At 45.0% G+C, this 14,427-nt stretch overlaps 1 protein-coding gene and 1 long non-coding RNA gene across 2 annotated transcripts in view; both read left to right on the top strand.

Moving 5' to 3' along the window:
* The window catches only part of LOC118382367 (multiple C2 and transmembrane domain-containing protein 2-like), a 37,155-nt gene that overhangs the window by 2,553 nt on the left and 20,175 nt on the right, over positions 1 to 14,427 (top strand). The window contains exons 2-3 of the mRNA XM_052505342.1: positions 10,304 to 10,417; positions 12,841 to 12,882. Coding sequence (XP_052361302.1) covers positions 10,340 to 10,417; positions 12,841 to 12,882 — 120 coding nt within the window. The 5' untranslated portion in view covers positions 10,304 to 10,339. The remainder of the gene's footprint in view (positions 1 to 10,303; positions 10,418 to 12,840; positions 12,883 to 14,427) is intronic.
* On the top strand, positions 422 to 2,024 carry LOC127921714 (uncharacterized). Its single transcript, XR_008109380.1, has 4 exons — positions 422 to 453; positions 544 to 666; positions 1,671 to 1,832; positions 1,878 to 2,024. It is a non-coding gene; the product is annotated as an uncharacterized LOC127921714 (long non-coding RNA).

Raw genomic sequence — 14,427 nt, 5'->3', positions numbered from 1 at the left:
TCTGTAGGTGTTCTCAATATGGGAATCTATCTGTCTCTGTCTGTAGGTGTTCTCAATATGGGAATCTATCTGTCTCTGTCTGTAGGTGTTCTCAATATGGGAACAATCTCTATCTGTCTGTAGGTGTTCTCAATATGGGAATCTATCTGTCTCTGTCTGTAGGTGTTCTCAATATGGGAATCTATCTGTCTCTGTCTGTAGGTGTTCTCAATTTGGGAATCTATCTGTCTCTGTCCTGTAGGTGTTCTCAATTTAAACAGGAATCTATCTGTCTCTGTCTGTAGGTGTTCTCAATTTGGGAATCTATCTGTCTCTGTCTGTAGGTGTTCTCAATATGGGAATCTATCTGTCTCTGTCTCTGTCTGTAGGTGTTCTCAATATGGGAATCTATCTGTCTCTGTTCTGTCTGTAGGTGTTCTCAATATGGGAATCTATCTCTGTCTCTGTCTGTAGGTGTTCTCAATATGGGAATCTATCTGTCTCTGTCTCTGTCTGTAGGTGTTCTCAATATGGGAATCTATCTGTCTCTGTCTCTGTCTGTAGGTGTTCTCAATATGGGAATCTATCTCTGTCTCTGTCTGTAGGTGTTCTCAATATGGGAATCTATCTCTGTCTCTGTCTGTAGGTGTTCTCAATATGGGAATCTATCTCTGTCTCTGTCTGTAGGTGTTCTCAATATGGGAATCTATCTGTCTCTGTCTCTGTCTGTAGGTGTTCTCAATATGGGAATCTATCTGTCTCTGTCTCTGTCTGTAGGTGTTCTCAATATGGGAATCTATCTCTGTCTCTGTCTGTAGGTGTTCTCAATATGGGAATCTATCTCTGTCTCTGTCTCTGTCTGTAGGTGTTCTCAATATGGGAATCTATCTGTCTCTGTCTGTAGGTGTTCTCAATATGGGAATCTATCTGTCTCTGTCTCTGTCTGTAGGTGTTCTCAATATGGGAATCTATCTGTCTCTGTCTCTGTCTGTAGGTGTTCTCAATATGGGAATCTGTCTCTCTCTGTCTCTGTCTGTAGGTGTTCTCAATATGGGAATCTGTCTCTGTCTCTGTCTGTAGGTGTTCTCAATATGGGAATCTATCTCTGTCTCTGTCTGTAGGTGTTCTCAATATGGGAATCTATCTCTGTCTCTGTCTGTAGGTGTTCTCAATATGGGAATCTGTCTCTGTCTCTGTCTGTAGGTGTTCTCAATATGGGAATCTATCTGTCTCTGTCTCTGTCTGTAGGTGTTCTCAATATGGGAATCTGTCTCTGTCTGTAGGTGTTCTCAATATGGGAATCTGTCTCTGTCTGTAGGTGTTCTCAATATGGGAATCTATCTCTGTCTCTGTCTGTAGGTGTTCTCAATATGGGAATCTGTCTCTCTGTCTCTGTCTGTAGGTGTTCTCAATATGGGAATCTATCTCTGTCTCTGTCTGTAGGTGTTCTCAATATGGGAATCTGTCTGTCTCTGTCTGTAGGTGTTCTCAATATGGGAATCTGTCTCTGTCTCTGTCTGTAGGTGTTCTCAATATGGGAATCTATCTGTCTCTGTCTGTAGGTGTTCTCAATATGGGAATCTATCTGTCTCTGTTTCTGTCTGTAGGTGTTCTCAATATGGGAATCTATCTGTCTCTGTCTGTAGGTGTTCTCAATATGGGAATCTATCTGTCTCTGTCTCTGTCTGTAGGTGTTCTCAATATGGGAATCTATCTCTGTCTCTGTCTGTAGGTGTTCTCAATATGGGAATCTATCTCTGTCTCTGTCTGTAGGTGTTCTCAATATGGGAATCTGTCTCTGTCTCTGTCTGTAGGTGTTCTCAATATGGGAATCTGTCTGTCTCTGTCTGTAGGTGTTCTCAATATGGGAATCTATCTGTCTCTGTCTCTGTCTGTAGGTGTTCTCAATATGGGAATCTATCTCTCTCTGTCTGTAGGTGTTCTCAATATGGGAATCTATCTCTGTCTCTGTCTGTAGGTGTTCTCAATATGGGAATCTGTCTCTGTCTCTGTCTGTAGGTGTTCTCAATATGGGAATCTATCTGTCTCTGTCTGTAGGTGTTCTCAATATGGGAATCTATCTGTCTCTGTTTCTGTCTGTAGGTGTTCTCAATATGGGAATCTATCTGTCTCTGTCTGTAGGTGTTCTCAATATGGGAATCTATCTGTCTCTGTCTCTGTCTGTAGGTGTTCTCAATATGGGAATCTGTCTCTGTCTCTGTCTGTAGGTGTTCTCAATATGGGAATCTATCTGTCTCTGTCTATGTCTGTAGGTGTTCTCAATATGGGAATCTATCTGTCTCTGTCTGTAGGTGTTCTCAATATGGGAATCTGTCTCTGTCTGTAGGTGTTCTCAATATGGGAATCTATCTGTCTCTGTCTCTGTCTGTAGGTGTTCTCAATATGGGAATCTATCTGTCTCTGTCTATGTCTGTAGGTGTTCTCAATATGGGAATCTATCTGTCTCTGTCTGTAGGTGTTCTCAATATGGGAATCTATCTGTCTCTGTCTATGTCTGTAGGTGTTCTCAATATGGGAATCTATCTGTCTCTGTCTGTAGGTGTTCTCAATATGGGAATCTATCTCTGTCTCTGTCTGTAGGTGTTCTCAATATGGGAATCTATCTCTGTCTCTGTCTGTAGGTGTTCTCAATATGGGAATCTATCTGTCTCTGTCTCTGTCTGTAGGTGTTCTCAATATGGGAATCTATCTCTGTCTCTGTCTCTGTCTGTAGGTGTTCTCAATATGGGAATCTATCTCTGTCTCTGTCTCTGTCTGTAGGTGTTCTCAATATGGGAATCTATCTGTCTCTGTCTCTGTCTGTAGGTGTTCTCAATATGGGAATCTATCTCTGTCTCTGTCTGTAGGTGTTCTCAATATGGGAATCTGTCTCTCTCTGTCTCTGTCTGTAGGTGTTCTCAATATGGGAATCTATCTCTCTCTGTCTGTAGGTGTTCTCAATATGGGAATCTATCTCTGTCTCTGTCTGTAGGTGTTCTCAATATGGGAATCTGTCTCTGTCTCTGTCTGTAGGTGTTCTCAATATGGGAATCTATCTGTCTCTGTCTGTAGGTGTTCTCAATATGGGAATCTGTCTGTCTCTGTCTGTAGGTGTTCTGTCTATCTGTCTGTCTATGTCTGTAGGTGTTCTCAATATGGGAATCTGTCTCTGTCTGTAGGTGTTCTCAATATGGGAATCTATCTCTGTCTGTAGGTGTTCTCAATATGGGAATCTGTCTCTGTCTCTGTCTGTAGGTGTTCTCAATATGGGAATCTATCTCTGTCTCTGTCTGTAGGTGTTCTCAATATGGGAATCTGTCTCTGTCTGTAGGTGTTCTCAATATGGGAATCTATCTCTCTCTGTCTCTGTCTGTAGGTGTTCTCAATATGGGAATCTATCTCTCTCTGTCTCTGTCTGTAGGTGTTCTCAATATGGGAATCTATCTATCTCTGTCTCTGTCTGTAGGTGTTCTCAATATGGGAATCTGTCTCTCTCTGTCTCTGTCTCTGTCTGTAGCAGTCAGCCTCTCTCTCTCTGTCTGTAGCAGTCAGCCTCTCTCTGTCTCTGTCTGTAGCAGTCAGCCTCTCTCTGTCTCTGTCTGTAGCAGTCAGCCTCTCTCTCTCTGTCTCTGTCTGTAGCAGTCAGCCTCTCTCTCTCTCTGTCTGTAGCAGTCAGCCTCTCTCTCTCTCTCTCTGTCTGTAGCAGTCAGCCTCTCTCTCTCTCTCTCTGTCTGTAGCAGTCAGCCTCTCTCTCTGTCTCTGTCTATAGCAGTCAGCCTCTCTATCTCTCTGTCTGTAGCAGTCAGCCTCTCTCTCTCTCTCTGTCTGTAGCAGTCAGCCTCTCTCTGTCTGTCTGTAGCAGTCATCCTCTCTCTCTCTGTCTGTAGCAGTCAGCCTCTCTCTCTCTGTCTGTAGCAGTCAGCCTCTCTCTCTCTCTGTCTGTAGCAGTCAGCCTCTCTCTCTCTGTCTGTAGCAGTCATCCTCTCTCTCTCTCTGTCTGTAGCAGTCAGCCTCTCTCTCTCTCTCTGTCTGTAGCAGTCAGCCTCTCTCTCTCTGTCTGTAGCAGTCAGCCTCTCTCTCTGTCTGTAGCAGTCATCCTCTCTCTCTCTCTGTCTGTAGCAGTCAGCCTCTCTCTCTCTGTCTGTAGCAGTCAGCCTCTCTCTCTCTGTCTGTAGCAGTCATCCTCTCTCTCTCTCTGTCTGTAGCAGTCAGCCTCTCTCTCTCTGTCTGTAGCAGTCAGCCTCTCTCTCTCTGTCTGTAGCAGTCAGCCTCTCTCTCTCTCTCTGTCTGTAGCAGTCATCCTCTCTCTCTCTCTCTATCTGTCTCTGTCTGTAGCAGTCAGCCTCTCTCTCTCTCTCTGTCTGTAGCAGTCATCCTCTCTCTCTCTCTGTCTGTAGCAGTCAGCCTCTCTCTCTCTCTGTCTGTAGCAGTCAGCCTCTCTCTCTCTGTCTGTAGCAGTCAGCCTCTCTCTCTCTCTGTCTGTAGCAGTCAGCCTCTCTCTCTCTGTCTGTAGCAGTCAGCCTCTCTCTCTCTCTGTCTGTAGCAGTCAGCCTCTCTCTCTCTGTCTGTAGCAGTCAGCCTCTCTCTCTCTCTCTGTCTGTAGCAGTCAGCCTCTCTCTATCTGTCTCTGTCTGTAGCAGTCAGCCTCTCTATCTGTCTCTGTCTGTAGCAGTCAGCCTCTCTCTATCTCTCTCTGTCTGTAGCAGTCAGCCTCTCTCTATCTCTCTCTGTCTGTAGCAGTCAGCCTCTCTATCTGTCTCTGTCTGTAGCAGTCAGCCTCTCTCTCTCTCTGTCTGTAGCAGTCAGCCTCTCTATCTGTCTCTGTCTGTAGCAGTCAGCCTCTCTCTATCTGTCTCTGTCTGTAGCAGTCAGCCTCTCTCTCTCTGTCTGTAGCAGTCAGCCTCTCTCTGTCTCTGTCTGTAGCAGTCAGCCTCTCTCTCTCTCTGTCTGTAGCAGTCAGCCTCTCTCTGTCTCTGTCTGTAGCAGTCAGCCTCTCTCTCTCTCTGTCTGTAGCAGTCAGCCTCTCTCTGTCTCTGTCTGTAGCAGTCAGCCTCTCTCTGTCTCTGTCTGTAGCAGTCAGCCTCTCTCTCTCTCTGTCTGTAGCAGTCAGCCTCTCAAATGTCATATTATATATATATACAGTGTTGTAACGATGTACAAATGGTTAAAGTACACAAGGGAAAATAAATAAGCATAAATATGGGTTGTATTTACAATGGTGTTTGTTCTCATATTCATTCATATATATATATATATATAGACAGGTGTGTGCCTTTCCAAAACATGTCAGGGCAATTGAATTTCCCCCAGGTGGACTCCAACAAAGTTGTAGAAACATCTGAAGGATGATCAATGAAAACAGGGTGAACCTGAGCTCAATTTAATCTCAGGGCAAAGGGTCTGAATACTTATGTAAATAAGATTTACGTAAATTTAGGTTTTACATACATACATTTTTGAAAAAACTGTTCTTGCATTGTCATTATGGGGTATTTAGTGTTTGATTGAAGAGGGGAAAAAACGATTGAATCCATTTTAGAATAAGGTTGTAACGTAACAAAATGTGTAAAAAGCCAAGGGGTCTGAATACTTTCCCAATGCACTGTATCCTTTTAAAAGATATTTTCATTCATTACTTTCTAACCCTCCCACCCCTCCCCTAATTAGAGTAAACTAATGGACAACAACGCTCAGGCTTCTACTTCCAGCTTCTACATATGTATGGATGTGTGTCCATGCCTGTAATTTTCATCATAGGTACACTTCAACTAGGACAGACAAAATGAGAAGAAAAACATCCAGAAAATCACAGTATGGGGTTTGGATGCAACTCAGCATTCTTTGTCCTCCAAAAACACGACGAGTTGAGTTTTTACCAAAAAGTTATATTTTGGTTTCATCTGACCATATGACATTCTCCCAATCTTCTTCTGGATCATCCAAATGCTCTCTAGAAAACTTCAGACGGGCCTGGACATGTACTGGCTTAAGCAAGGGGACACGTCTGGCACTGCAGTATTTGAGTCCCTGGCGGCGTAGTGTGTTACTGATGGTAGGCTTTGTTACTGTGGTCCCAGCTCTCTGCAGATCATTCACTAGGTCCACCCATGTGGTTCTGGGATTTTTGCTCACCGTTCTTGTGATCATTTTGACCCCACGGGGTGAGATCTTGCGTGGAGCCCCAGATCGAGGGAGATTATCAGTGGTCTTGTATGTCTTCCATTTCCTAATAATTGCTCCCACAGTTGATTTCTTCAAACCAAGCTGCTTACCTATTGCAGATTCAGTCTTCCCAGACTGGTGCAGGTCTACAATTTTGTTTCTGGTGTCCTTTGACAGCTCTTTGGTCTTGGCCATAGTGGAGTTTGGAGTGTGACTGTTTGTGGTTGTGGACAGGTGTCTTTTATACTGATAACAAGTTCAAACAGGTGCCATTAATACAGGTAACGAGTGGAGGACAGAGGAGCCTCTAAAATAAGAAGTTACAGGTCTGTGAGAGCCAGAAATCTTGCTTGTTTGTAGGTGATCAAATACTTATATACTTACAATGTGATTTTCTCATTTTGTCTGTCATAGTTGAAGTGTACCTATGATGAAAATGACAGGCCTCTCTCATCTTTTTAAGTGGGAGAACTTGCACAATTGGTGGCTGACTAAATACTTTTTGCCCCACTATATGTAATATAATAATAATAATATAATAATAATAATAATATATGCCATTTAGCAGACGCTTTTATCCAAAGACTTACAGTCATGTGTGCATACATTCTACGTATGGGTGGTCCCGGGGATCGAACCCACTACCCTGGCGTTACAAGCGCCATGCTCTACCAACTGAGCTACTGTGAGAGGATAGATTCTACCCCTGCTATAGATATGTACTGTGAGAGGATAGATTCTAGCCCCTGCAATAGATATATACTGTGAGAGGACAGATTCTAGCCCCTGCAATAGATATGTACTGTGAGAGGATAGATTCTAGCCCCTGCTATAGATATGTACTGTGAGAGGACAGATTCTAGCCCCTGCTATAGATATATACTGTGAGAGGACAGATTCTAGCCCCTGCTATAGATATGTACTGTGAGAGGACAGATTCTAGCCCCTGCTATAGATATATACTGTGAGAGGACAGATTCTAGCCCCTGCTATAGATATGTACTGTGAGAGGACAGATTCTAGCCCCTGCTATAGATATGTACTGTGAGAGGACAGATTCTAGCCCCTGCTATAGATATGTACTGTGAGAGGACAGATTCTAGCCCCTGCTATAGATATGTACTGTGAGAGGACAGATTCTAGCCCCTGCTATAGATATGTACTGTGAGAGGACAGATTCTAGCCCCTGCTATAGATATGTACTGTGAGAGGACAGATTCTAGCCCCTGCTATAGATATGTAGTGTGAGAGGACAGATTCTAGCCCCTGCTATAGATATGTACTGTGAGAGGACAGATTCTAGCCCCTGCTATAGATATGTACTGTGAGAGGACAGATTCTAGCCCCTGCTATAGATATGTAGTGTGAGAGGACAGATTCTAGCCCCTGCTATAGATATATACTGTGAGAGGACAGATTCTAGCCCCTGCTATAGATATGTACTGTGAGAGGACAGATTCTAGCCCCTGCTATAGATATGTACTGTGAGAGGACAGATTCTAGCCCCTGCTATAGATATGTACTGTGAGAGGACAGATTCTAGCCCCTGCTATAGATATGTACTGTGAGAGGACAGATTCTAGCCCCTGCTATAGATATGTAGTGTGAGAGGGCAGATTCTAGCCCCTGCTATAGATATGTAGTGTGAGAGGACAGATTCTAGCCCCTGCTATAGATATGTACTGTGAGAGGATAGATTCTAGCCCCTGCTATAGATATATACTGTGAGAGGATAGATTCTAGCCCCTGCTATAGATATATACTGTGAGAGGACAGATTCTAGCCCCTGCTATAGATATGTAGTGTGAGAGGGCAGATTCTAGCCCCTGCTATAGATATGTACTGTGAGAGGATAGATTCTAGCCCCTGCTATAGATATATACTGTGAGAGGACAGATTCTAGCCCCTGCTGTAGATATGTACTGTGAGAGGACAGATTCGAGCCCCTGCTATAGATATGTACTGTGAGAGGACAGATTCTAGCCCCTGCTATAGATATGTAGTGTGAGAGGGCAGATTCTAGCCCCTGCTATAGATATGTACTGTGAGAGGACAGATTCTAGCCCCTGCTATAGATATGTAGTGTGAGAGGACAGATTCGAGCCCCTGCTATAGATATGTAGTGTGAGAGGACAGATTCTAGCCCCTGCTATAGATATGTACTGTGAGAGGACAGATTCTAGCCCCTGCTATAGATATGTACTGTGAGAGGACAGATTCTAGCCCCTGCTATAGATATGTACTGTGAGAGGACAGATTCTAGCCCCTGCTATAGATATGTACTGTGAGAGGACAGATTCTAGCCCCTGCTATAGATATGTACTGTGAGAGGACAGATTCTAGCCCCTGCTATAGATATGTACTGTGAGAGGACAGATTCTAGCCCCTGCTATAGATATGTACTGTGAGAGAACAGATTCTAGCCCCTGCTATAGATATGTACTGTGAGAGGACAGATTCTAGCCCCTGCTATAGATATGTACTGTGAGAGGACAGATTCTAGCCCCTGCTGTAGATATGTAGTGTGAGAGGACAGATTCTAGCCCCTGCTATAGATATGTAGTGTGAGAGGATAGATTCTAGCCCCTGCTATAGATATGTAGTGTGAGAGGACAGATTCTAGCCCCTGCTATAGATATGTAGTGTGAGAGGGCAGATTCTAGCCCCTGCTATAGATATATACTGTGAGAGGACAGATTCTAGCCCCTGCTATAGATATGTACTGTGAGAGGACAGATTCTAGCCCCTGCTATAGATATGTAGTGTGAGAGGACAGATTCGAGCCCCTGCTATAGATATGTACTGTGAGAGGATAGATTCTAGGCCCTGCTATAGATATGTACTGTGAGAGGATAGATTCTACCCCTGCTATATATATGTACTGTGAGAGGACAGATTCTAGCCCCTGCTATAGATATGTAGTGTGAGAGGACAGATTCTAGCCCCTGCTATAGATATGTACTGTGAGAGGACAGATTCTAGCCCCTGCTATAGATATGTAGTGTGAGAGGACAGATTCTAGCCCCTGCTATAGATATGTAGTGTGAGAGGACAGATTCTAGCCCCTGCTATAGATATGTGTATAGATATGTACTCATCCTCTCATCTCCCTCCCTTCTCCTCTTCTCTCCCCCTACTCCTCCCCTGTACTCATCCTCTCATCTCCCCTCCCTTCTCCTCTTCTCTCCCCCTACTCCTCCCCTGTACTCATCCTCTCATCTCCCCTCCCTTCTCCTCTTCTCTCCCCCTACTCCTCCCCTGTACTCATCCTCTCATCTCCTCTTCTCTCCCCTACTCCTCCCCTCTTCTCCCATCTGCCTCTCCTCTCCCCTACTCCTCCCTGTACTCATCCTCTCATCTCCTCTTCTCTCTCCCCTACTCCTCCCCCTCTCCTCTCTTCTCCCATCCACCTCTCCTCTCCCCTACTCCTCCCCTGTACTCATCCTCTCATCTCCTCTTCTCTCTCCCCTACTCCTCCCCCTCTCCTCCCCTCTTCTCCCATCCGCCTCTCCTCTCCCCTACTCCTCCCCTGTACTCATCCTCTCATCTCCTCTTCTCTCCCCCTACTCCTCCCCCTCTCCTCCCCTCTTCTCCCATCTGCCTCTCCTCTCCCCTACTCCTCCCCTGTACTCATCCTCTCATCTCCTCTTCTCTCCCCCTACTCCTCCCCCTCTCCTCCCCTCTTCTCCCATCTGCCTCTCCTCTCCCCTACTCCTCCCCTGTACTCATCCTCTCATCTCCTCTTCTCTCTCCCCTACTCCTCCCCCTCTCCTCCCCTCTTCTCCCATCCGCCTCTCCTCTCCCCTCCTCCTCCCCTGTACTCATCCTCTCATCTCCTCTTCTCTCTCCCCTACTCCTCCCCCTCTCCTCCCCTCTTCTCCCATCTGCCTCTCCTCTCCCCTCTCCCCTCCTCCCATCTCCTCCTCTACCCTTCCTACTCCTCTCCTCTTCTCTCTTAATTTCTTCTTCCCCTCCTTTCTATCATCTTCTCTCCTTCCCTCTCATCCCCGCCTCTGCTCTCCCCTCTTCCCTCATCTCATCCCCTACTCCTCTCCCCTCATCTCCTTCCCTACTCCTTCTCCTTCCCGACTCCGCTCCCCTCTGTCCTATGCTACTTCTCTTCTCCTCCTCTCCCCTCTCGTCCTCTCATCTCTTCCTATAGATATTCCTGCTGGCGGTGTGGCATTGGGAGTTCTACATGTTGCCTCTCTGTCTGGTTCTGCTCATCACATGGAACTATCTTCAGATTGCATCTGGACGGGCCAACCAGGACCTGGTCAGTACAGCGCCTCACTCCAAACAGCCATGTTTAATCCTATTCCCCTACAACCATTACCACTATCTCCTAGATTCTACAACTACTACCACTATCTCCTAGATTCTAGAACTATTACCACTATCTCCTAGATTCTAGAACTACTACCACTATCTCCTAGATTCTACACCTACCACTATCTCCTATATTCTACAACTACCACTATCTCCTAGATTCGACAACTACCACTATCTCCTAGATTCTACAACTACCACTATCTCCTAGATTCTACACCTACCACTATCTCCTAGATTCGACAACTACCACTATCTCCTAGATTCTACAACTACCACTATCTCCTAGATTCTACAACTATTACCACTATCTCCTAGATTCTACAACTATTACCACTATCCCCTAGATTCTACAACTATTACCACTATCCCCTAGATTCTACAACTATTACCACTATCCCCAAAATTCTACAACTATTACCACTATCCCCTAGATTCTACAACTATTACCACTATCTCCTAGATTCTACAACTACTACCACTATCTCCTAGATTCTACAACTGCTACCACTATCTCCTAGATTCTTCAACTATTACCACTATCCCATAGATTCTACAACTACCACTATCTCCTAGATTCTACAACTACCACTATCTCCTAGATTCTACAACTACTACCACTATCTCCTAGATTCTAGAACTATTACCACTATCTCCTAGATTCTAGAACTTCTACCACTATCTCCTAGATTCTACAACTACTACCACTATCTCCTAGATTCTACAACTATTACCACTATCCCCTAGATTCTACAACTACCACTATCTCCTAGATTCTAGAACTATTACCACTATCTCCTAGATTCTAGAACTATTACCACTATCCCCTAGATTATACAACTATTACCACTATCTCCTAGATACTACAACTATTACCACTATCTCCTAGATTCTAGAACTACTACCACTATCTCCTAGATTCTAGAACTACTACCACTATCCCCTAGATTCTACAACTATTACCACTATCTCCTAGATTCTACAACTACTACCACTATCTCCTAGATTCTAGAACTGCTACCACTATCCCTAGATTCTATAACTACCACTATCTCCTAGATTCTACAACTACCAATATCTCCTAGATTCTACAACTATTACCACTATCTCTAGATTCTACAACTATTACCACTATCCCTAGATTCTACAACTGCTACCACTATCCCTAGATTCTACAAATATTACCACTAGCTCCTAGATTCTACAACTACTACCACTATCTCCTAGATTCTACAACTATTACCACTATCTCCTAGATTCTACAACTATTACCACGATCTCCTAGATTCTAGAACTACTACCACTATCTCCTAGATTCTACAACTACTACCACTATCTCCTAGATTCTACAACTATTACCACTATCCCCTAGATTCTACAACTATTACCACTATCCCCTAGATTCTACAACTATTACCACTATCCCCTAGATTCTACAACTATTACCACTATCCCCTAGATTCTACAACTATTACCACTATCCCCTAGATTCTACAACTATTACCACTATCTCCTAGATTCTACAACTACTACCACTATCTCCTAGATTCCACAACTGCTACCACTATCTCCTAGATTCTACAACTGCTACCACTATCTCCTAGATTCTACAACTATTACCACTATCCCCTAGATTCTACAACTACCACTATCTCCTAGATTCTACAACTACTACCACTATCTCCTAGATTCTACAACTATTACCACTATCTCCTAGATTCCACAACTGCTACCACTATCCCCTGGATTCTACAACTACCACTATTTCCTAGATTCTAGAACTACTACCACTATCTCTAGATTCTGCAACTGCCACTATCTCCTAGATTATACAAATATTACCACTATCTCCTAGATTCTAGAACTACTACCACTATCTCCTAGATTCTACAACTGCTACCACTATGCCCTAGATTCTACAACTATTACCACTATCTCCTAGATTCTACAACTACCACTATCTCCTAGATTCTACAACTACCACTATATCCTAGATTCTAGAACTACTACCACTATCCCTAGATTCTAGAACTACTACCACTATATCCTAGATTCTACAACTGCTACCACTATGCCCTAGATTCTACAACTATTACCACTATCCCCTAGATTCTAGAACTACTACCACTATCTCCTAGATTCTAAAACTACTACCAAAGCCCTCAGCATGATCATGTGTTAGTCAGTGCAGAGGATCAGTCATGTGATGTCATCTGTTCGCATCCTGACACACTACATGGACCTACTACTGTACACCAACCAGTGGAGGCTGCTGAGGGGAGGACAGCTCATAGTAATGCCTGGATTAATGTAGTGAACCACAGGTCTGGACATTTCCTATCCTTCACTTTACTAATCTTTTCTTTCCAGGATAATATGGACTTGGGCGATGAAGATGATGAAGATGAAAAGGTAGCATAGTTTCCCATTATGTTTCATAATGACTCATAATACCTGGTTTCTACATAGTATTGACTGATAATGCTGTGGTTCTACATCGCAATGACTGATAATGCTGAGTTTCTACATAGTAATTACATTTACATTTACATTTACATTTTACATTTACGTCATTTAGCAGACGCTCTTATCCAGAGCGACTTACAAATTGGTGCATTCACCTTATGACATCCAGTGGAACAGCCACTTACAATAGTGCATCTAAATCTTTTTGGGGGGGGTGAGAAGGATTACTTACCCTATCCTAGGTATTCCTTGAAGAGGTGGGGTTTCAGGTGTCTCCGGAAGGTGGTGATTGACTCCTCTGTCCTGGCGTCGTGAGGGAGTTTGTTCCACCATTGGGGGGCCAGAGCAGCGAACAGTTTTGACTGGGCTGAGCGGGAACTGTACTTCCTCAGTGGTAGGGAGGCGAGCAGGCCAGAGGTGGATGAACGCAGTGCCCTTGTTTGGGTGTAGGGCCTGATCAGAGCCTGGAGGTACTGAGGTGCCGTTCCCCTCACAGCTCCGTAGGCAAGCACCATGGTCTTGTAGCGGATGCGAGCTTCAACTGGAAGCCAGTGGAGAGAGCGGAGGAGCGGGGTGACGTGAGAGAACTTGGGAAGGTTGAACACCAGACGGGCTGCGGCATTCTGGATGAGTTGTAGGGGTTTAATGGCACAGGCAGGGAGCCCAGCCAACAGCGAGTTGCAGTAATCAAGACGGGAGATGACAAGTGCCTGGATTAGGACCTGCGCCGCTTCCTGTGTGAGGCAGGGTCGTACTCTGCGGATGTTGTAGAGCATGAACCTACAGGAACGGGACACCGCCTTGATGTTAGTTGAGAACGACAGGGTGTTGTCCAGGATCACGCCAAGGTTCTTAGCGCTCTGGGAGGAGGACACAATGGAGTTGTCAACCGTGATGGCGAGATCATGGAACGGGCAGTCCTTCCCGGGAGGAAGAGGAGCTCCGTCTTGCTGAGGTTCAGCTTGAGGTGGTGATCCGTCATCCACACTGATATGTCTGCCAGACATGCAGAGATGCGATTCGCCACCTGGTCATCAGAAGGGGGAAAGGAGAAGATTAATTTTGTGTCGTCTGCATAGCAATGATAGGAGAGACCATGTGAGGTTATGACAGAGCCAAGTGACTTGGTGTATAGCGAGAATAAGAGAGGGCCTAGAACAGAGCCCTGGGGACACCAGTGGTGAGAGCGCGTGGTGAGGAGACAGATTCTCGCCACGCCACCTGGTAGGAGCGACCTGTCAGGTAGGACGCAATCCAAGCGTGGGCCGCGCCGGAGATGCCCAGCTCGGAGAGGGTGGAGAGGAGGATCTGATGGTTCACAGTATCGAAGGCAGCCGATAGGTCTAGAAGGATGAGAGCAGAGGAGAGAGAGTTAGCTTTAGCAGTGCGGAGCGCCTCCGTGATACAGAGAAGAGCAGTCTCAGTTGAATGACTAGTCTTGAAACCTGACTGATTTGGATCAAGAAGGTCATTCTGAGAGAGATAGCGGTA

The sequence above is a fragment of the Oncorhynchus keta genome, unplaced genomic scaffold (genome assembly GCF_023373465.1).
Source record: "Oncorhynchus keta strain PuntledgeMale-10-30-2019 unplaced genomic scaffold, Oket_V2 Un_contig_23263_pilon_pilon, whole genome shotgun sequence".
In the NCBI taxonomy this organism is placed as follows: Eukaryota; Metazoa; Chordata; class Actinopteri; order Salmoniformes; family Salmonidae; genus Oncorhynchus; species Oncorhynchus keta.
This window is presented reverse-complemented; position numbering and strand designations above follow the sequence as displayed.